Genomic DNA, 23,998 nt, shown 5'->3' with positions numbered 1-23,998 from the left:
GCAATACGATGTAAGATGAGAAAGATATGAATGAGATAAGTTGCATGTGCATGTTTTTGAAAGAATGATCCCAAACTTTTGGCCGATACACCCTACTGAAGGGTGATCCCAAATTTTTGGACGATAAATTAAGTGTCTATTTTATTTATTAAAAGTACATTCTTAAATTTTTGCACTATATTTTTATTGTGTTTTGAGAAGTAAAGAAAAAGGATTCTAATGCAAGACAAATTTTGAAATTTGGTCCATCCAATACCGAGATGATCGGCTTTGAATATTGAGTGAGATTTTTTGAAAATGTTTTAGCTTAAGGTTAAGTTTTAGGTGCAAAACTAAAACATTATTTCTGGACAAAATACCTCTGAAACAGCTATTGCTCATTATCTTTCAAATTAGATCAGAAAATTTTCAATATGTCCTAAGACGGCTGAGATATAAACGATCTAAATTTGCATGTTTTTAGCGGGTGAACCCAAACTTTTGGCCGGCAGTCTGTCTATATTCAATACTTTATATCTTTCCTGCCGTTCTAACTGGAATTCAAAATAGGGAGTAATGCAAAAGTTTTCTAGCTTATCAATAATTTCTTTGAATTGCAAAGTACTGTTATTTTCAACAACAATAAAAAATTGCGAATTTATTACGGCAAAACAAGTGTAAAACTATTTAGCACACTAGTTAATATTCAAAATAGCACCAGCAATCTAATTAGCATTTCCGTTACAGATCCAGCGCCGAAAACAGCACAGACAACCCCACGCCAACCAAAGTAGTTCCGAGAGACTCGACCGTTTATCATCATCTAGAAGAAAGTGGCTTAATTAATAGTTCCGATCAGATTCGCATCTTCAACGAGGTGTCGGGGCCGGAGGATAGTTCCTTGGCCAGTCCAGAAAATAGTAAAACTACTGCTACAGTTCGTCACAGTTCTACGAAAAGCAGTGATGATGACAACAACAACGCAGCAGATCAGCAGAGCAATAAAAACAAGTGGCACAATGAAATATGGCAGGAAATTATCTTCAAGGAAATTCACGGCGCTGGGCATCATTATCTCAAGCGGGATGGTAAGTGTAATTGCACGTACACTTGCCTCAATTGGGGTTGGTTTTAGGGAGATCCCTACCGAGGAATTACATTTCGTCTGTATGTAGGCGGAGTGGCCCGGATCTAGATAGATTTCAGGGCGGCTAATTAAATCACGTGCTGAGAGTAGAGACTTGGTCGAAGCTTAACTGATTGAGTGTCTGATATAAGCGAATAGTGTTTATCTGACACAAATATTCTACTGGACGGTGTCTCATTTATTCAACATTGAAATTTGTTAGCTGGTTTATCTCGGATAATGGACAGTTTTATCTGTGCAGCGTGACCGCATTCTCTTGTTTGTTTATTTACATAGTATTCCGTCTCAAGACATAACTTGATAAACATGGTTCCTCAAATTCTTTTGGTCCATGGCAACCGTTCTCCAATTTCTCGGACACCCCAAATGCGCCAGATCACGCTCCACTTGGTCTAACCACCTCGTTCGTTGCACCCCTGCTCGTTTCGTTCCTACCGGATTCGTAGCGAACACCTGTTTTGCAGGACAATCGTCCGACATTCTAGTAACATGTCCTACCCAGCGTATCCGGCCAGCCTTCACCACCTTCTGGATACTTTGTTCACAACAGAATCACGCGAGCTCATGGTTCATCTTTTGCCTCCACACTCCGTTCTCCTGCACGCCGCCAAAGATGGTTCTTAACACTCATCGCTTGAATAGTCCGAGTGTATGCAGGTCCTCCTCGAGCAATACCCATGCCTCGTGCCAGTAGAGAACAACCGGCCTAATAAGCATCATGTATAGGTTACACTTCGTGCGAGGGCTAAGTCTTCTCGACCGCAGTTACTTGTGGAGTCCATAGAAGGCACGACTTCCGCTGATTATTCGCCGCTGGATCTCACGGCTGGTGTCATTGTCTGCGGTCACCAATAAGCCGAAGTAGAAAAAGTCTTCGATTATCTGCAGCTAGTCGCCATCGATCGTGACATTGTTATTACTGGACAAGCTAGTTCGGTCTGTCTCGGATCCACAAGCCAGCATGTACTTCGTCTTGGACGTATTTATCATCAATGACGTCTTGGACGTATTAATCATGCTTCGCTTCAGTTCGCAGTCAGGGTTCAACAAAACGCACTCTTTCAGACGCGCGCGGCACACGCAAACCATTTCTCTCGAGCAAAACACTTCTTCGTTTGCGTTCTGGTCGTTGACGCGCTCTCGCTCGAAACAAAAACACGCGCGCTCAATCTTTTCCCCTCGTTCTCGTCGACGAGATGCACTATCCGAAATCTGCGCGAGCGGCCGAGTCAAACAGGCACGGCTAGCTCTCGCGCGTCCTAATCGAGCGGCGGGTGAGGCCTCTCTTTTGGCTCAAAGAACAGCACGCAGCGGCCCACAATGCAGCGCGCGGCGGCTCTCCGAATGGTCCGAGGCGGCCCTCTTTTCGTCACCGGGCGGCGCGCACGGGCTCGAGTGAGGGCCTTGTGTTTCGTTCGTGTTTCTGTTTGCAGTGCCGATTGAGAAATCTGTGTGTAAGATTTTATCAACAGGATAGTTGAAACATATGTAGGCGCGCAATGGGATCTGGCGGAGGGTTATGAGAATTGATGTAGGTGGTTAACGTTACCCATTATTAACAGTTACCAGCACTAGTAACTATGAAAAATTTACCATGCAATAGTAAAATTTCGCGAAAAATGCCAAATGAAAGAGCTTTACAAAAGGATTGTTAAAATGAATGTTAAAAATGTTTTAGCCACTAGTAATAGTTACCAGCACTAGTAACTATGAAAAATTTACCATGCAATAGTAAAATTTCGCGAAAAATGCCAGATGAAAAGCTTTACACAAGGCTTGTTAAAATGAATGTTAAAAATGTCTTAGCCACTAGTAATAGTTACCAGCACTAGTAACCATTAAAAATTTACCATGCAATAGTAAAATTTCGCGAAAAACGCCAAATGAAAGAGCTTTACAAAAGGATTGTACAACTGAATGTTAAAAATGTCTTAGCCACTAGTAATAGTTACCAGCACTAGTAACTATGAAAAATTTACCATGCAATAGTAAAATTTCGCGAAAAATGCCAAATGAAAGAGCTTTACACAAGGATTGTTAAAACGAATGTTAAAAATGTCTTAGCCACTAGTAATAGTTACCAGCACTAGTAACTATGAACAATTTACCATGCAATAGTAAAATTTCGCGAAAAATGCCAAATGAAAGAGCTTTACACAAAGATTGTTAAAATGAATGTTAAAAATATTCTAGCCACTAGTAATAGTTACCAGCACTAGTAACTATGAACAATTTACCATGCAATAGTAAAATTTCGCGAAAAACGCCAAATCAAAGAGCTTATACAAGGGTTGTTAAAATGAATGTTAAAAATATTCTAGCCACTAGTAATAGTTACCAGCACTAGTAACTATGAACAATTTACCATGCAATAGTAAAATTTCGCGAAAAATGCCAAATGAAAGAGCTTATACAAGGGTTGTTAAAATGAATGTTAAAAATGTCTTAGCCACTAGTAATAGTTACCAGCACTAGTAACTATGAACAATTTACCATGCAATAGTAAAATTTCGCGAAAAATGCCAAATGAAAGAGCTTTACACAAGGATTGTTAAAATGAATGTTAAAAATATTCTAGCCACTAGTAATAGTTACCAGCACTAGTAACTATGAACAATTTACTATGAACTAGTTAAAATTCGCGAAAAATGCCAGATGAAAAAGCTTTACACAAGGATTGTTAAAATGAATGTTAAAAATGTCTTAGCCACTAGTAATAGTTACCAGCACTCGTAACTATGGAAAATTTACCATGCAATAGTAAAATTTCGCGAAAAACGCCAAATCAAAGAGGGGGGCCAATCCTTTTGTAAAGCTCTTTCATTTGGCATTTTTCGCGAAATTTTACTATTGCATGGTAAATTTTTCATAGTTACTAGTGCTGGTAACTATTACTAGTGGCTAAGACATTTTTTACATTCGTTTTAACAATCCTTTTGTAATGCTCTTTCATTTGGCGTTTTTCGCGAAATTTTACTATTGCATGGTAAGTTTTTCATAGTTACTAGTGCTGGTAACTATTACTAGTGGCTAAAACATTTTTAACATTCATTTTAACAATCCTTGTGTAAAGCTCTTTGATTTGGCGTTTTTCGCGAAATTTTACTATTGCATGGTAAATTGTTCATAGTTACTAGTGCTGGTAACTATTACTAGTGGCTAAAACATTTTTAACATTCATTTTAACAATCCTTGTGTAAAGCTCTTTCATTTGGCGTTTTTCGCGAAATTTTACTATTTCATGGTAAATTGTTCATAGTTACTAGTGCTGGTAACTATTACTAGTGGCTAGAATATTTTTAACATTCATTTTAACAATCCTTGTGTAAAGCTCTTTCATTTGGCGTTTTTTTTGCGAAATTTTACTATTTCATGGTAAATTTTTCATAGTTACTAGTGCTGGTAACTATTACTCGTGGCTAAGACATTTTTAACATTCATTTTAACAATCCTTGTGTAAAGCTCTTTCATTTGGCGTTTTTCGCGAAATTTTACTATTTCATGGTAAATTGTTCATAGTTACTAGTGCTGGTAACTATTACTAGTGGCTAAAACATTTTTAACATTCATTTTAACAATCCTTGTGTAAAGCTCTTTCATTTGGCGTTTTTCGCGAAATTTTACTATTTCATGGTAAATTTTTCATAGTTACTAGTGCTGGTAACTATTACTAGTGGCTAAGACATTTTTAACATTCATTTTAACAATCCTTGTGTAAAGCTCTTTCATTTGGCGTTTTTTGCGAAATTTTACTATTGCATGGTAAATTGTTCATAGTTACTAGTGCTGGTAACTATTACTAGTGGCTAAAACATTTTTAACATTCATTTTAACAATCCTTGTGTAAAGCTCTTTCATTTGGCGTTTTTCGCGAAATTTTACTATTTCATGGTAAATTGTTCATAGTTACTAGTGCTGGTAACTTTTACTAGTGGCTAAAACATTTTTAACATTCATTTTAACAATCCTTGTGTAAAGCTCTTTGATTAGGCGTTTTTCGCGAAATTTTACTATTGCATGGTAAATTTTTCATAGTTACTAGTGCTGGTAACTATTACTAGTGGCTAGAATATTTTTAACATTCATTTTAACAATCCTTGTGTAAAGCTCTTTGATTTGGCGTTTTTCGCGAAATTTTACTATTGCATGGTAAATTGTTCATAGTTACTAGTGCTGGTAACTATTACTAGTGGCTAAAACATTTTTAACATTCATTTTAACAATCCTTGTGTAAAGCTCTTTCATTTGGCGTTTTTCGCGAAATTTTACTATTTCATGGTAAATTGTTCATAGTTACTAGTGCTGGTAACTATTACTAGTGGCTAGAATATTTTTAACATTCATTTTAACAATCCTTGTGTAAAGCTCTTTCATTTGGCGTTTTTTTTGCGAAATTTTACTATTTCATGGTAAATTTTTCATAGTTACTAGTGCTGGTAACTATTACTAGTGGCTAAGACATTTTTAACATTCATTTTAACAATCCTTGTGTAAAGCTCTTTCATTTGGCGTTTTTCGCGAAATTTTACTATTTCATGGTAAATTGTTCATAGTTACTAGTGCTGGTAACTATTACTAGTGGCTAAAACATTTTTAACATTCATTTTAACAATCCTTGTGTAAAGCTCTTTCATTTGGCGTTTTTCGCGAAATTTTACTATTTCATGGTAAATTTTTCATAGTTACTAGTGCTGGTAACTATTACTAGTGGCTAAGACATTTTTAACATTCATTTTAACAATCCTTGTGTAAAGCTCTTTCATTTGGCGTTTTTTGCGAAATTTTACTATTGCATGGTAAATTGTTCATAGTTACTAGTGCTGGTAACTATTACTAGTGGCTAAAACATTTTTAACATTCATTTTAATAATCCTTGTGTAAAGCTCTTTCATTTGGCGTTTTTCGCGAAATTTTACTATTTCATGGTAAATTGTTCATAGTTACTAGTGCTGGTAACTATTACTAGTGGCTAAAACATTTTTAACATTCATTTTAACAATCCTTGTGTAAAGCTCTTTCATTTGGCGTTTTTCGCGAAATTTTACTATTTCATGGTAAATTTTTCATAGTTACTAGTACTAGTTACTATTACTTGTATGTATTTTAAAACTTCTAACATTGATTATTATAACCCTCCTCCCAAGGCTATTGCGTGCTTCTATCTGTTTTACCATATCTATTGATTTAATTATTCGCACAGATTATGCCGTCGGCCCTCAATAACGAAAACACGGCGAACACTCCGTGTGCTAAAGAGAGCCGCGCGCGCTGTCTGGTGAGCCGCCGTGTCCTCTCGGTAGATGCTCGGTGTTCCTACACGCACGCGGCAGAAAAACGCAAACGCAGTTTCCGAACCGCTCGCGCTCTCGAATAGGCGCGCGCGAATTCGCTCTGCTCAAAAATTTTCACTCTGCGTTTTGGTCGCAAATTTCTCGAGAGAATTTCGAGCAATCAAATGTGCCCGTGAACCGAGAACGAAAGAGCTGCGTTTTATTTGCTCTTTCTCAATCGACGCACTCCTGCGTGTTGAACCCTGTTCGCAGTAGATCTTCTCAACCGCCGCAGATGATCTGCCGACTGTATCAATGTCATTGGAAAAACAGATAAGTTGATTGGATCTGTTAAAAATCGTGTCCCGCATTTCGCCCACCCCTCGTCGAATAACACGTTGAACATCATCCAGGTTAGACCATGGCCTTGTCGAAGCCGCTTGCGCGATTCGAATGAACTCAACAATCCATCCGCACACAGCACAGCGTTCACCTGGCTTAGGGCTCGATGGAGCGTAGGGACTTGGTGTTCACGGCATTTTTGGAGCATTTGCCGTAATGTGAAGATCTGGTGCGTCATAGGCCATCCCTCCATGAAGCCGGCCTGATAACTTCCCACGAATCTGCTTACTTGTGAATAGCGGTAGGCGGTCGATTAGGTTTTGAAACAACACTTTGTTGGAGGCATTGAAGACAGTGATCTCACAGTACAATATGTCGCCCTTCTCGTAGATGCGGTATATTACCCCCTCCTTCCACTCCTCTGGTAGCTGTTCTGTGTCTCAGATCCGGACCATCAATCGGTGCAGGCAATCGGCCAACTTGTCTGGGCCCACTTTGATAAGTTCAGTTGCGTTGCGATGCCATCCATCCCAGCCGACTTTTTGCTGTTCAGCTGGCGAATGGCTTTCTAAACTTCGTTTATCATTGGGAGTGGCTCCTCTACGTCGGCGATGTACCTTTTCCCACCGTTTTGGTCTCTTGCTTCGTCGTTCAGGTGTTCATCGAAGTGCCGCTTCAACCTTTTAATCACCTCATGATTGTCCGTGAGAATGCATCCGTCCTTATTCCGGCACATTTCGGCTTGTAGCACGAAGCCTTTGAGGAATGCGTGGAATGCTCCTTTTTCTCCAGGCGGTGCCATTTGTCCTGGAAAATTCGCAACGCTGCCTCTTCCGACTTTGGTGGTTTTCCACGATTCGACGGGTGCTTCTTTGCACTACTGCCGCCTGGGCGGCGTTCTCTTCGTTCATCATTCGTCGAACCAGTGGTTCCGTCGACTGGTTGATGGCTGTCCCAACAGTCCTCGAGAAGGGTTTCGTCAAGCTCGCTCTCTGCCGGTAACGCTGCTTCGAGAGATTGCGTATAGTGTGCCGCGACCTCAGGTTGCTTTAGTCGTCCGATTGTTATCCAAGGCGGGCGTCGGTTTTGTATGTTGTTCACTACGGGGAGTTTTGGGCGCATCTTCACCATCTCCAGATAATGGTCTGACTCGATGGTGGCACCTCGACAGGATCTGACGTCGATGATGTCCGAGAAGTGCCGGCTGTCTTTCAAAATATGGTCGATCTGTGATTGCGTTTGGTAAGGTGATGGAAAAGGGTGCTACGTACGGCTATTCGTCTTTGTCGTCAGATGAGGGCATGCACGTTGATGATGTTGATTTTGAAGAACCGGCCCTTGATCCTCAACCGGCACATTTGTGGGTCGATCGGCCACCATCCGATCACGCGCTTCTGCATTTTCCCCATCACTATAAAAGCTGTTTCAAGCTTGTGTGTGTTGCCGCAGCTCTATTAGATGGAATGACCACCACGGAACGCACGAGCTCTTCCAGCATACCTCCTGCAGCATTTCGTTGTCGAATTTGCGGCTCTTCAATTCATTCCTTGGAGAGCACGTGAGTACCTATGTGGTTTATCTATAGGTGGGGACAACCAAAAATTAAGTATTAGTTAGTTGTATCCCTACAGTTGTTTATGAACGATTGTGACGTAACGCGACGCCATCACGGAGCCGAGTATTTGGCCACTCGTGCAAGGGTAGTCTTGTCCTCACATATAGATAAACCACATAGCGTGTGTACTGCCCATGCCCAAAAAATTAAAAGATCGGCATTTCCATGTTCCAAGAATACAAACTCTGGTCCCTCTTCGTCGCGTAGGTCTTTGCCGATTTCCATCAGAAATTTGTGGTTCATTTTCCGTTGCTTGTGTTTTTCGTAGCCAAGGACTCACAAGTCCTGCAGCTAACCCCACTATCTCGCAGGAGTACCGTCGTGATGTTGCTGTTTTGGGTCCCGAACACCACCAGGACGTTTTTGCACATCGCACGCCGCCCCTGACATGGAGAACAGACGCGTAGGGAGCCCCCTTTATCAGTTAACATCAGTTTATCAGTTTATCAGTTTATCAGTTGACATGCTCGAAAAAAATCCAAAATTTTAGTTGCTACCCGTTAAATTAAAGAAAAATCAAAAAATTTTTTGTTCTCCGAACCAATTTCCGTGTTTTGCCTAAAAAATTTCAAATCAAAACCCGGGTGCCTAAATCTTATTTGCAAAATCTGCAAAAATTCTGTCGTTCGTTTTGACAAAAAAGGATTTGGAAGACTACATGGTTATTTATTTTCAGGTTAGTACAGATATTTCATCGAATCAATGAGATGAAGTATTGTATCAAGATCCTTTCCTAATTTTTGTGGAAGAGAGCATTTATACAAAACTAACGTAAAATATACTTAACTTGAAACGTTTTCAAGCTATTTATAAAATTAATTTGAAAACGAGTTTCGACATTATGAGATGATTATTTGCAGTGATAGATGAGTTTTGGTATATTGAAATTATGTAATGTTTAGAAAGATTCCTTCAATTTTTGGCAGAAGAGGGCTTTCATTACAAATAGAGGTTCACTCCACCCCAAGAACAAAATGATCAGATCTTTGACTGATCTCTAGCCGAAATTTTAATCCGCAAAGGTATCTTCTAGGGGATTTTTTTAATTCTTACAATTTTTTTTGTTACGCTTGAAGGTGAACATATAATTTTTTTTTTTCTATGTTCAACGTTAACCTACAGATCGTCGAAAAACGTGTCTTTCGCCTATGTCCATGGTGCATCTGATCCTCGAGGAACCCCAGGAGGACATTTTGCAGCGGAATTTCAACTTTGAACTGAGCCCTAATCATCGGCACAGGCGAGCATTGCCCCACAGTGCTCACCATGATCACTCGGAAGAATTCGATCACGAGGTAGAGGAAATCATCGCAGCCCGCATCAAGATCACCCCCCCTACGTTCAAGGATCTCTGTCCGGCGTTGCTCGCTCAGATCGAACAACGGGCATGCTTCCAACAAAACCAGAAACACGATCCACCGCACATCGTTAGGAAAGAATATGGTTATGGTAATTGCGGAAAGCTGTTAATTTGAGGAATGGCTATACAAATTCTATTTTATTTTCAGCCTGGTTGTATGCAACGATATGTGTCACCATTATATCCATTTGTGGCTTGACTGGAGTGGCAATGGTTCCACTCTCCAAATCAGTGGCGTATGATGAAATTCTCCGATTTCTGGTTGCTTGTGCAGTTGGAACTCTTTGTGGCGATGCTTTGATGGTAAGACTCGAATGAAGTATTATTTTTAAATAAACTAGGTACTTACTTACGCTTACTTAACACATTATTTTAAATATTCATTATAGCACTTGCTTCCCCATGCAATGATCCCCCACGAGGAAAATACCTCATCAGACGACGATCATTCCCATGATCATGGTCACAGCAATGAACCAGTATGGTTGTGTTTCTGTGCGTTCCTCAGTGCCTTGTTCATGTACTCACTGGAAACAATATTGCCCATGCTTAGAAGTGGCGAACCCGGAAGTGACGGCCATCATCATGGACATTCACATTCTCTGGCCAAAGTTGCTCCTGCTGTAGAACCTCCGCAACATCGAAGAAATACGAATGCCGTCGATGATATCGAACTAGATCTTCAGGATGTACAGCGGAAAGAACTGAACACCATGTTGGAGAAGAAAAAGCCTGTCAACAAACCGCTTAGCCCGGTAGCCTTCATGGTAATTTTGGGAGATGGGCTCCATAACGTAACCGATGGATTGGCCATCGGTGCAGCTTTTGCTGCAGATCCTGTAACAGGAATGGCAACATCGTTAGCCATCCTCTGCCACGAGCTTCCACACGAGCTCGGAGATTTCGCCCTACTGCTTCAAACCGGAGTCAGCATAAGGCGAGCTATGTTTCTGAACATTGTTTCTTCAGTATTAAGTTTTATAGGTAATTTTTTTATGTTTTTTTTTATTAAACCAAAACATTTTTAAAACTTTCAAAAATTTCAGGTATGTTCATCGGTTTGCTCGTAACGAGTTTACATGAATCCGTGGTGCGATGGATTTATGCTGGAACGGCTGGCACGTTCCTGTACATCGCGTTAGCAGATTTAGTTCCGGAAATGAACAAAGATCTCTCTGCAGCTCCTGACGGCAATCAAAATCCGAATACTCATTTTAGGAAAATGAGAATCGCCTGGTCCCAGATCAGTGGTATTCTGCTCGGGGGAATGATCATGTTGGCCATCGCACTAAACGAGGACCATTTGAAGCTGTTATTTGAATAAAATATTTATTAGATATTTAGAGTAGCGTTTTAATCAATGAGAAACTTCATGAATTTAAATGACAAATTTGTTCTTGCATGACCCTTTGCCTTAGGTATATATAAGTAAACCTAGACGAATTTTTGATTGAAGCTACCACGGACATCGCTACTCAAGGTCAAATAAGATTACTAAGATAACTTCTCAACTCACGTGGATGAACAATAAAAAAAATAGAAAATAACAAAATAAGCACCAACGGGGTACGTTGGGGTGGGTTTTCGTATGGTTCAACTTTAAATAATCGTTAAAAATCAGCAGTGGATCATTTTTGTAAAATAAGGTACAATGTGATGAAGAACATGTTGTTTACGAATACAGAAGAGATGAGCTTGATAGATGCAAAGCGAGAAAAGTTATCATGATCATGCATGCACGTAAATTGTTCTGCAAACAGAAAAAAAAACTTTAACTATATGAGTTAAATCACGTGTCTACTGGAACATAAATATTGTTGTTTGGTTCTGACCAGAAAACTCGATCAACCCAGACAACCAGAAGTCGTATTTTCTTTTACAGATTACATCGTATAGAATGTTATTTATACTCATTTTCGTATATCTGCATCTACAATGTGCGGTCCATGGATATTGTTTATCGTATTGAAAAGCATTGCATAATTTTATTACGACAAGAAGAGAGACTCGTATTTATGTACATATGAACTCGACCTTTATGTACGACAATTAGCAAAAAATCCGTGAAACGACCGATATACGGTGATCAGCCGTGACTGAGAGCAGTGTTCCGAAAATCACTCATAAGAAACGCTCATGATAGGTTTCTAGTTGGAAACATTCAAAGCCGATTGCTGCTGCCTGTTGTTCCCTAGAGAATCGACAGAGCGACAATGCGAAGTCAATGTAAACAAGATTCAAAAGCGAGAGCGGATTCGCATCTAAGTCGATCTCTCAAGCTCACTACCTGGTGTATCAGAAGTGATTGAGACACTTACTGATACAAGATTCAATTCGAAAATCCACTCACTCACTCACTCAAACTCAATCAATGCGGCCTTGCATCGGTTCATACTGCCTGCATACTTTCTGGCAAAGCGGCAGAAACATATGTTCATACGTACTGCCTGCGTGTTTGAATGGCTATTTTGGTCCTCCCCAACAACAGCAACAACAAAGCAAGATGTATCAGGCAGACAGCATTCGATCATCGATCAGTAAACGAGTGAGTGAGTGAGTGATTGAGCAAGAAAAGTTATTGACTGAAAGAAGAAACTGAAAATCAGGTACCTCCTCCGTCAGTTGAGAATTCCAACTGGAGAAGAATCGTCTCTCTTTCAAATTTTATTTCTTTGATTCTCGGAGCAGCGCTGTCAAACATAATCTATGCCCCGCTGGGAGATAAACCAACCAACAATTTACACACTTAATCTTTTCTCCTGTGATCGGGACAATTTCGTTCTGTATTTTCAACAGCTGAAATTACAGGACGATTTCAGGACAGAAAAACCGCTCAGGAAAACAACTGTCAAACTCACCTGTAGGATCAAAACGGTTTTCTCCTGTAATTTGCAGGAGTTTTGAAATATTCCTATGGGCTCGAAACATGTTCCTCCTGTGGTTTGTAGTGAATTTTGCTTTCATTTCCCCCTGGTTCTAAAATCTTTTAATTTTCCCACAAAAACAAAAAAAAAACACAATGATTGTTTCAACTATTTAAATTTATTTTTCACACTATTTTTTTTAAATTTGCACTACATATTTGGTTAGGTTGTATTTTCACTATCATATCACACACAAGACTGTCAATCTGAAAAACAAAAAGGAAAAGATTTTTATTATTTCACTAAAACGCCGCATAGCAGCGAAACTTACCTATGCGCCGTGAGATCCATGCAGGTGTTCTTATCCTTGTGATCCGGTCCATGCCAACAAACGAGTTAAAAAATCTTGCACCCGGATATACCAACTAGTCAGCGAAATCATCTCTATTTCTCATCAACAGCAACGAACGGATACCGCAAGTAAAAATGGCAAACTGAACTCTTTCGCGGGTTTTTATTTTGTGCACTGGTGAGAAAGAAAAAGAAATTCGGGTTTTTTCTTACAGGATAGAAAGAGATGGGAAATTTGACACGAAATGTGTCAACAGCGATTCAGGAGAACACTGTTCTGAATTCTCGGGTTTGGTTAGAGTTCCTGTACTCTTGTATCAAGTTTGTCTCGGATTTCAGGAGAGATGAGACGTCCCGCGATTCGGATGATTTCTCATTCGAAATTCGTTCAAATTGAGCAGTGTTCCTGTGATACGGAGAATCATGGTCCCGAGCGGGATAAATGCAATCTTAGTGTGTAGGTTTTGCTTTCGCTGTTGAAAACGTTTCAGTGTCTCTCATGAGAATTGAGTGATTTTCGGAACACTGACTGAGAGATTTTGTCGTGCTATGCATAAAATAATTCGAAATATAAAACGTATATAACTGCATTGATTCGTAATAATGTGCATGCAATCTTATACCTTTGCAAATTAATTCGCATGTCTGATTTTCATAAAACGTATTTGCTGGCAATCGTAAAAGAATACAAAAAAGTTCAATAAAATCGTTTATTATAATGGGATATCGATGATTGGAATCGTATTAAATGAGGCTTCAAAATGTTGGTCTATTTTTAGATCATCGATGACGTGTTCTACGATTTAAAAGATTTAAGTTATAGATATATACGATTTGCTTTTGGTTTAATGCCTTTGAAGCAAATCCCCTTGATTTTATATATTTCAGATAGCGTTGAGGAACCATCATGAGCTGAAGATCGTATTGTCAGGGGATCAAGTCCAGGTACTAACAATAACTTTATGAACATTGAAAAAAATCAGCAATCAGGCAAATAATAAATTTGTACGACATAAACTTGAATTTGACAGCAAAAAACGCATTTCTTTGAAATAATCTTATTTTTATTATTTTTGGGAATGAATAAACCAATTGGTTTAAAGTACAAAAAAAAATAATAATGTTATTATTTTATTATTTTATTTACATAGTATTCCGTCTCACGACATAACTTGACGAACATAATTCCTAAAATTCACTCGGTTCATAGCAACCGTTCTCCAATTTCTCGGGCACCCCACGTTCGCCAGATCACGCTCCACTTGGTCTAACCACCTTGCTCGTTGCGCCCCCGCTCGTCTTGTTCCTACCGGATTCGTAGCGAACACCTGTTTTGCAGGACAGTCGTCCGGCATTCTCGCAACATGTCCCGCCCAGCGTATCCGGCCAGCCTTAACCACCTTCTGGATACTGGGTTCGCCGTAGAGTCGCGCGAGCTCGTGGTTCATCCTTCGCCTCCACACTCCGTTCTCCTGTACGCCGCCAAAGATGGTTCTTAACACTCGTCGCTCGAATACTCCGAGTGTACGCAGGTCCTCCTCGAGCAATATCCATGTCTCGTGCCCGTAGAGAACAACCGGTCTAATAAGCGTCATATACAGGTTACACTTCGTGCGAGGGCAAAGTCTTCTCGACCGCAGTTGCTTGTGGAGTCCATAGTAGGCACGACTTCCGCTGATAATTCGCCTCCGGATCTCACGGCTGGTGTCATTGTCTGCGGTCACCAGTGAGCCGAGATAGACAAAGTCTTCGACTATCTCCAGCTCGTCGCCGTCGATCGTGACCTTGTTATTACTGGACAAGCGGGTTCGGTCGGTCTCGGATCCGCAGGCCAGCATATACTTCGTCTTGGACGTATTAATCATCAACCCAATCCTTCCTGCTTCGCGTTTCAGTTTGCGGTAGATCTCCTCCACCGCCGCAGATGATCTGCCGACTATATCAATGTCATCGGCAAAGCAGATAAGTTGACTGGATCTGTTGAAAATCGTGCCCCGCATTTCGCCCACCGCTCGTCGAATAACACCTTCTAGCGCCACGTTGAACATCATGCAGGATAGACCATCACCTTGTCGAAGTCCCCTGCGCGATTCGAATGAACTCGACAATTCACCCGAAATCCGCACACAGCACTGCGTTCCATCCATCGTCGCCTTGATCAGTCTGATTAGCTTCCCGGAAAAGCCGTTCTCGTCCATGATTTTCCATAGCTCGTTACGGTCGATCGTGTCGTATGCGGCTTTGAAGTCGATGAATAGATGATGCGTAGGGACTTGGTGTTCACGGCATTTTTGGAGGATTTGCCGTAATGTGAATATCTGGTCCGTCGTAGACCGTCCCTCCATGAAGCCGGCCTGATGACTTCCCACGAATCTGTTTGCTTGTGGCGTGAGGCGGCGGAGTAGGATTCGGGACAACACTTTGTAGGCGGCATTGAGGACAGTGATCGCTCGGTAGTTCTCACAGTCCAATTTGTCGCCCTTCTTGTAGATGGGGCATATTACCCCCTCCTTCCACTCCTCCGGTAGCTGTTCTATGTCCCAGATCCGGACTATCAACCGGTGTAGGCAATCGGCCAACCTGTCCGGGCCCATTTTGATGAGTTCAGCTGCGATGCCATCCTTCCCAGCCGACTTGTTTCTATTCAGCTGGCGAATGGCTTCCTTAACTTCACTCATCGTTGGGAGTGGCTCCTCTTCGTCGTTGGCTACGCCGGCGATGTACCTTCCCCCACCGTCTTGATCTCCTGCATGTGCGCCGTTCAGGTGTTCATCGAAGTGCTGCTTCCACCTTTTGATCACCTCACAATTGTCCGTCAGGATACCCCCGTCCTTATCCCGGCACATTTCGGCTTGCGGCACAAAGCCTTTGCGGGATGCGTTGAGTTTCTGATAGAACTTTCGTGTTTCTTGGGAACGATGCAGCTGCTCCAGCTCCTCGAGCTCCTCCTCCTCCAGGCGGCGCTTTTTCTCCTGGAAAAGTCGAACTCGCTGCCTCTTCCGCTGTCGGTGATTTTCCACATTTCGACGGGTGCCTCTTTGCACTACTGCCGCCCGCGCGGCATTCTCTTCGTCCATCACCCTCCTACACTCCTCGTCGAACCAGTCGTTCCGTCGAGATCGCTCCACATAACCGATGACGTTCTCCGCAGCACTGTTGATGGCTGTTTTGATGGTATCCCAACAGTCCTCGAGAGGGGCTTCGTCAAGCTCGCCCTCTGCCGGCAGCGCTGCTTCGACCGATTGCGCGTAGTCTGCCGCGACCTCAGGTTGCTTCAGTCGCGCGATATTTAACCGAGGCGGGCGCCGGTTTCGCGTGTTGTTCACTACGGAGAGTTTTGGGCGCATCTTCACCATCACCAGATAATGGTCCGACTCGATGTTAGCGCCCCGACAGGATCTGACGTCGATGATGTCCGAGAAGTGCCGGCTGTCGATCAAAACGTGGTCGATCTGTGATTGAGTTTGGTACGGTGATCTCCAGGTGTACTTGTGTGGGAGGCGGTGCTGAAAAAAGGTACTACGTACGGCCATTCGTTTGGAGGCGGCGAAATCAATGAGTCTGAGGCCGTTTTCGTTGGTCAGCTGGTGCGCGCTGAACCTTCCAATTGTCGGTTTAAATTCCTCCTCCTGGCCGACCTGAGCATTGAAATCCCCGATGACGATCTTGATATCATGTTTTGGGCAACGGTCGTATTCACGCTCCAGCTGCGCGTAAAATTCGTCTTTGTCGTCACCGGTACTTCCGAGGTGAGGGCTGTGCACGTTGATGATGCTGATGTTGAAGTGAGTTGATCGGCCACCACCCGATCACGCGCTTTTGCATCTTTCCCATCACTATAAAAGCTGTTCCAAGCTCGTGTGTGTTGCCGCAGCTCTGGTAGATGGCACGACCATCTGGATACGTTCGTACCGTGGAGCCCTTCCAGCATACCTCCTGCAGCGCTACGATGTCGAATTTGCGGCTCTTCAATTCGTTGGAGAGCACGTGGGTACTGCCCACAAAATTTAGAGATCGGCAGTTCCATGTTCCAAGTTTCCAATCGCTAGTCCCTTTTCGTCGCGTGGGTCTTTGCCGATTTCCATCCGAAATTTGTTGTTCGTTATTCGTTGCTTATGTTTTTTAGTAGTCACAGGCTCGCAAGGCCCGCAGCTAACCCCACTATCTCGCAGGAGGACCGTCGTGATGTTGCTGTTTTGGGTCCCGAACACCACCAGGACGTTGTTGCACTTCGCACGCCGCCCCTAACATGGAGAACAGACGCGTACGAAGCCCCCTAACTCATTCTGCATGCGACCAAAGCATCCACCGGGGTTGGGTACCCGATCTCCGCTAAGGTTGCTCGCACCCCAGCTAGTACCACGGGGAGGTAGAGAATCGGAGTTGCAGACAAGAGGTGATATGACCACTACCCGAGGGTTGGGTGTATGGGGTCTCGAGTTGCACATTGTCTACTTCACTAGCCTATAATAATAATGTTATTTTTATTCAACTGACGGAAAACGACAGCCCTGCACTCAAGTCGCAAAAGACGACCAAATAAGTCGTCAAACTTTCCATATTGTTACGAAAAATGTCGTATATTACAACCTCAATCATCTATATGATGATGTAAATTGTCATAGTATATTCCTAAAAGAATCAGGGTAGTCGTAAATGATACGCATGACAAGTCGTGCAAATCGTAATTTAATACAATCCAAATCAAGAATATGTTTGCTAATGTACCTATATGGCCTCCAAAATGATACGTATATAATGGTTTTGCTACTTCATATACGATATGTTTACACGTATATTTGCGTTGCAAATTCGAAATACCCACCAAATGGTTGTCTGGGAAGCCAACCATCAGATTACGCGATGCCACAAAAATGGCTAAATATGGCTAAACAAGCGATATTTAAAATCCAAAAGGAGTTTTAACCGTGACAGTTTAAAATCCAAAGTAAACAATCATTCGCTGTAAACATCCGTTATTGTCGGAATCGTCGGAACTACGAGATATCCCGTTTTATCGCTAGCGCTTTACTTAAAAGTATTTAGAAATGAAACACTTAACACTATTGATAACTCAAAGATGCTAAATTTGTAGAATTTGGTTCAGTGGTTTCAAAGGTATATTTAGATTCCCATTCAGTAACGGTTTTTCCTTGCTTAAATTTCTTGGTTGCCCTTAATGTGTTGATACCCATCATCCCCATTTACCCCGGAGTATCTGAATTCAAAGAAACTTCGTTTATAATTTCGAATTTAAGTTTGGGATATCTAATGTAAACATAAAATCTGATTCACTGAAGCTACATTCCAAATCTGAAAGATTTAATGAGATAATTAATCTCAAATCTGAAACATAAAATTTAAATTCAGATTTTAATTCCAAAATTTCAAAATCATTAATCCAAAAAATGAAATTTGAGTTTGAAATCTGAAATCTGAATTTGAAATTTGAAATCTGAATCTGAAGCTGAAATCTGAATCTGGAATCTGAATCAGACATTTGAAATCTGAAATCTTAATCTGAAATCTGAAACCTGAATCTGAAATCTGAGTCTAAAATCAGAATCTGAACCTGAAATCTGAAATCTGAATCTGATATCTGAAACTGAAATCTGAAATCCGAATCAGATATCTGAATATAAGATCTGCATCTGAAATCTGAAATCTGAATCTGAAATCTGCAATCTGAATCTGAAATCTGAATCTGAAATCTGACTCTGAAATCTGAATCTGAAATCTGAATCTGAATCTGAAATCTGAATCTGAATTCTGAATCTGAATCTGAAATCTGAATCTGAAATCTGAAATCTTAATCTGAAATCTGAATCTGAAATCTGAATCTGAAATCTGAATCTGAAATCTGAATCTGAAATCTGAATCTGAAATCTGAATCTGAAATCTGAATCTGAAATCTGAATCTGAAATCTGAATCTGAAATCTGAATCTGAAATCTGAATCTGAAATCTGAATCTGAAATCTGAAATCTGAATCTGAAATCTGCATCTGAAATCTGAATCTGAAATCTGAAATCTGAATCTGAATCTGGAATCTGAATCTGAAATCTGAATCTGAAATCTGAAATCTGAATCGGAAATCTGAATCTGGAATCTGAAATCTGAATCTGAAATCTGAATCGGAAATCTGAATCTGAAATCTGAATCTGAAATCTGAAATCTGAATCTGAAATCTGCATCTGAAATCTGAATCTGAAATCTAAAATCTGAAATCTGTATCTGGAATCTGAATCTGAAATCTGAAATCTGAATCTGAAATCTAAATTGGAAATCTGAATCTGAAATCTTATTCTGAAATCTGAATCTAAAATTTGAATCTGAATCTGTAATCTTAATCTGAAATCTGATATCTGAAACTGAAATCCGAATCTGATGTCTGAATGTGAAATCTGGATCTGAAACCTGGAACATATCTGAAAAGCTTATTTTGACACCTGAAGTTGAAAAATCGTCGAAATTTCAATAAAACACATAAAAGTTTTATTTTTTCCACTTTTCGATTTTTTCGGAAACATGTGGACAGAGATGCCAATGTGCCTGATTTTTCAGGGAATGCCTGATTTTTCGAGGCTCTGCCTGACAACCTGATAAGCCATTGAATTTCCCTGATTTTTGGAAATTTGCCTGATTTTGCCTGATTTTTGCAAATATGATGAAAAATGGGTAGTTAAGAACTGGATTAGGTACCATTGATGAAGTTAAAAAGTGTAATGTGGCTGAATCAAAGCAATCGAAAGATTCCTTTCAATTGTTATTTAAAAAAGGGAATCTTTCGAATGCTTTGATTGAGTAAAATTAGTCAACCACGTAGGCTCACAACACATATTGAAGTGGAAATGTCGAGTGATGACCAAAAAAAAAAGGTCATCACTTGGAGCGAAATTTCCGTTACTAACGTTGCCTGATTTTTATTTCACCAGTTCCCTGATTTTTGAAAACAAATGTTGGCAACCCTGCATGTGGATGACGATGATGGGTGGGTGATAATAAAGAAGAATTTGATATTAAAACAAATTTTGTCTCGGCCTTAGGCAATGAAACCCGAGCGACTTTGATGCCAAAATTAATGACAACCAGTAACCAAAATGAGCTATCAATGCCAAAATAATAGCATAATTTAGTGTTGTATTTTTCTCGATTTCAAAATTAGGTTTCATTTGAAGTATCAGCATGTGTCAAGATGCCTGATGAACAAATCTAATTTTGCCAATAACTCAAATACGCGACACTTCAGTTTAATAAACCAAAAATAAAACATGACAAACTATTTTTTGCTAAACCTTATTTGATTTTCAAATTTTTATCTTCATATTATGAGTTCGTAAAAACTTTAAAAAACTGTATTTGCATATTTCAACATCCAATAGAGGTTTACCTCAGAGTTAGTTCAAATTTTCTCCGAGAAGTTCCGAAAGAATTGGTTTTTTCATTGTTTTGAGTTTTTATATTCTTTTATTTGCCCTTTCGCTCACCACATACTTCGAAAAAGCGTAACGCAGAAAAAATTCACCACCTGCTCTCCGTAACGCATCATTACTGTTTTGATTCAAAATTTAATCAGCTGTTACAGAGGGTAACGGAGTGTGTTAATTGTTCACTCGCACTTGGTTTGAATTCCACTAAATAATTTCAGACTTATTTTCGCGATGCTGGAAAAAGTAAAACACATAATTTTAGTTCTCTCTGGAAAAGGGGGCGTCGGAAAATCAACCGTCAGCAGTCAATTAGCCCTGACGTTATCTGAATCGGATTACAAGGTAAGAGAAATCATGCAAATCATCTCCCGATCTCAGAAACATAATTGATAACGTTATCTTGATTTATTAACACTGTTCAGTGTACCCTTGAAAATTTGTATATAACTGTACAAAAATATTCGGCATAAGTAAACTTATCGCATTCATTCAATGTAACTCTTAATGGATTCTGATATTTAAATTTTTTTATGTGGAGATCCACATAGAGCAGTATCATACAGGAACTGTTCGCATTATCTTCTTCCCAAGACACCCAAAAGATTCCCATTATAGTTTTTGGATTATTAATGAACGATTGGACAAATCGTTTTTTCATCCACTATAGTCACTCAAGCTAAGCTAAGCTAATAATGTACAATAATACATAATGTCATTATAAGTCTGCCTATCAAATGTTTCACATTTCAGGTTGGTTTGCTCGATATCGACCTCTGCGGTCCCAGTGTCCCATATCTACTCGGTCTGGAGGATCATGACGTGCACCAATGCGAAGAAGGATGGGTTCCAGTTTATACAAGTGCCGAGAAAAAGCTTGCAGTCATGTCCATTGGTTTTCTGTTGAAGAACCGTAATGATGCGGTCATCTGGCGTGGTCCCAAGAAAACGGCCATGATCAAACAGTTTCTGGAAGACGTCGCATGGGATGAGCTAGATTATTTGATTATTGATACGCCTCCGGGTACGTCTGACGAGCATATCACTGTGATGGAGTGTCTAAAAGGGGTGAATGCTGATGGGGCGATTATTGTAACCACACCTCAAGAAATGGCTTTAGAAGATGTACGAAAAGAGGTCACATTTTGCAAGAAAACTGGAATCAATATAATCGGAATCGTCGAGAACATGAGCGGTTTTGTGTGTCCCAATTGTTCCGAGTGTACCAACATTTTCTCCTCCGGTGGAGGAATTGCACTCGCCGAGCTAGCACAGGTGCCACATTTGGGAACGCTTCCGATCGATCCTCGGGTAGGAGCGTTGGCAGGAACGGGGAAGGCATGCGTCAAGGAGCTACCTGACTGTACTACCTCAACAGTGTTGCAACAAATTGTTAAAACCATATCGAAGTGATAAATGTGTGTTTCTTGTTGAAAATTATTCCTTTATTTTAGGTCCGAAAACATCAGGGACTTGGTGATATACTGAGTCAGTTTTAACATAAGGAAAATTATGAAAAGTTTCGATTTTAATGACAATCTCATTTCAAATATGCTTTATCGCTTAAGGTGGTAAATTATTAAAATTCATTCCTTACCGTGGTTTTGTGGTAATAATGCGGAGCAAGTTCCGTTAACCATTCTTGCCTAATTACGGTGATGTCCTTCATGAAAAGCTTAGTCGTGTGCAGAAGTTCACAGAAAATTACCCACTGAGGTTGGACTACGGTGTACAGTGCTGATGTTGGATGGATCGCTAACTCGGTGTTGCCTCTCACGGTTCGATAAACCCCGGAATGATGCAGATAGGCGGCGTAAGGAAAAAATCCGGTCACAATACACCGACTAATGGTTTCCACATTTCCATTGCATGATAGCAATGGAACATTGAGTTCCCTCTCAATCATCGAACACAATTGCGTTTTGATTTCGTGTGCCCGTTTCAGATTTCGGTAGATCAGGAAGTTACGACCGCAAAATTCTTTGTTTCGACCATCTTCGACAAATGCGGTATAGACATTTAGCAACGTGATGAGATCACCTTCGGCTACCTCGAAATTCCGTTTCGCAATACGCGCTTTGATTGCACCCTGTCCGCTCATAGGTTTCGAGAAAACAGATTGAACTTGTAACATTGCGATTATGATTATGATTTCCTCGGAGCATCCCATTTCTCCAGCCTTGTACAACATCTTGGCCAGCATCGGACTAAAAGGTAATTCTGCCAGAAAGTAACCGACTGGTGCAGTTAAATTTCCTTCTTCGTCCAGAGCCTCGAGGGCGTACAAAGTCTCCAGTGATGAGAGTAAATTCTTAGCCGGCGGTGGTGATGGGAAAGTGAATCTTAAAATATTATCGATCCCTAAGGCCTTTAGAAACAGAACCGTGCTGCAGAGATCAGTTCTACGCATTTCTGGTGGGGTATGTTCCGGTAACTTATCCCATTCTTCTTCGGTGTATAAACGGAACACTTTGCCACTGCGAATACGACCTGCTCGACCAGCTCGTTGCTCGGCAGCTGCCTTACTAGTAGGAACGACAACGAGGCTGTTGGTGGTGCTATCAGCAGAATACCAATTCAATTTGACAAAACCGCAATCGATGACTGAAATAATTTTTGAAATATATTTTAAATTTCATTTGAGAACTCAAAAAAAAGGAAAATAACCCACCGAAAACTATTCCAGGAATAGTGACAGACGTTTCAGCTATGTTCGTAGCCAGTACAATCTTTCGAACTCCTTTAGGAGGATTGAAGAATACTTTCAGCTGATCGTTGTTCTGTAAAGTTCCATACATTGGTAGAATCATCATATCGTCTTTCCCACTGGCTTCTTTGTGTTCTCGTAACAAATCTAACGCTTTAAGAACTTCTTCCTGCCCCGTAAGGAAAGCAAGGATATCTCCTCTCTGTTGGGAACGATGGATTTTCATGGCAGTGTCGACTGTAGCTTTCACGTAGTCTGGACAGGGCTCTGGAAATAAAAATAAAGCTCTAGAAATTTCTTCAAACTTTAAGGTGCTTTAAGTAAGAATTCATCGTACCTTGAAGATAGGACACCTCATACGGATACATCCGTCCTTCCACGGTCAAAATCACTGAGCTATCCTTGTCCTCTTTTTTGGTTTTCAAGTTGAAGAACTCCTGAAACAGCTCGGCATCAACAGTTGCAGAAGAGATGATAATTTTTAACGATGGCCGCTTCCTTGCAATCTTTTTCAGCAGCCCCAGAGCCGTATCCGTTAAGACACTTCGTTCGTGAGCCTCGTCTACAATGATCACGCCGTACTGCGTCAACAACGGATCTGCCAACATTTCCCGCAGAAGTATGCCCTCGGTCATGTACTTGATCTTGGTTGTTGCTGGATCAAATTTGGACACAAATCGAATCGCCACGCCCACAGTTTCGCCACACAGCTCGCCTCGCTCGGTGGCCACACGTTCGGCCAAGGTAATAGCCGAGATACGACGGGGTTCCGTTACCCCGATCAGACCCTTGGTGTGCCATCCGAACTCGTACAGGTACTGAAAATTTAGAGTATTGCATTTTATAATATTTAATTAAGTATCAGCTATCCAAGTCAAAAAAAAATTATTCTTCATCACGATTTATCGCCGTTCGATATTCTAGGGGGACAGTAAGG

At 40.8% G+C, this 23,998-nt stretch overlaps 3 protein-coding genes across 10 annotated transcripts in view; 2 read left to right on the top strand and 1 right to left on the bottom strand.

The window, feature by feature from the left end:
- The window catches only part of LOC129743701 (zinc transporter ZIP10), a 114,635-nt gene extending 103,579 nt beyond the window's left edge, over positions 1–11,056 (top strand). For all 7 annotated transcript variants that reach the window (XM_055735814.1, XM_055735813.1, XM_055735808.1 and 4 more), the window contains exons 4-8: positions 727–1,067; positions 9,476–9,802; positions 9,862–10,016; positions 10,103–10,697; positions 10,760–11,056. In XM_055735814.1, the coding sequence (XP_055591789.1) occupies positions 727–1,067; positions 9,476–9,802; positions 9,862–10,016; positions 10,103–10,697; positions 10,760–11,037 (1,696 nt within the window). In that variant the 3' untranslated portion in view covers positions 11,038–11,056. The remainder of the gene's footprint in view (positions 1–726; positions 1,068–9,475; positions 9,803–9,861; positions 10,017–10,102; positions 10,698–10,759) is intronic.
- Positions 11,057–20,518: 9,462 nt separating this feature from the next.
- LOC129747671 (cytosolic Fe-S cluster assembly factor NUBP2 homolog) lies at positions 20,519–21,791 on the top strand. Its single transcript, XM_055741978.1, has 2 exons — positions 20,519–20,699; positions 21,108–21,791. The coding sequence occupies exons 1-2, from the start codon at positions 20,589–20,591 to the stop codon at positions 21,765–21,767; spliced, it is 771 nt and encodes a 256-aa protein (XP_055597953.1). The 5' UTR covers positions 20,519–20,588; the 3' UTR covers positions 21,768–21,791.
- Positions 21,792–21,880: 89 nt separating this feature from the next.
- LOC129745538 (probable ATP-dependent RNA helicase DHX35) overlaps positions 21,881–23,998 on the bottom strand; it is a 43,190-nt gene continuing 41,072 nt past the window's right edge. For both annotated transcript variants that reach the window (XM_055738658.1, XM_055738656.1), the window contains exons 4-6: positions 23,399–23,879; positions 23,026–23,328; positions 21,881–22,958 (exon numbers count right to left, since the gene is read on the bottom strand). In XM_055738658.1, coding sequence (XP_055594633.1) covers positions 21,934–22,958; positions 23,026–23,328; positions 23,399–23,879 — 1,809 coding nt within the window. In that variant the 3' untranslated portion in view covers positions 21,881–21,933. The remainder of the gene's footprint in view (positions 22,959–23,025; positions 23,329–23,398; positions 23,880–23,998) is intronic.

This window comes from Uranotaenia lowii, chromosome 2, assembly GCF_029784155.1.
Source record: "Uranotaenia lowii strain MFRU-FL chromosome 2, ASM2978415v1, whole genome shotgun sequence".
Taxonomy (NCBI): domain Eukaryota; kingdom Metazoa; phylum Arthropoda; class Insecta; order Diptera; family Culicidae; genus Uranotaenia; species Uranotaenia lowii.
This window is presented reverse-complemented; position numbering and strand designations above follow the sequence as displayed.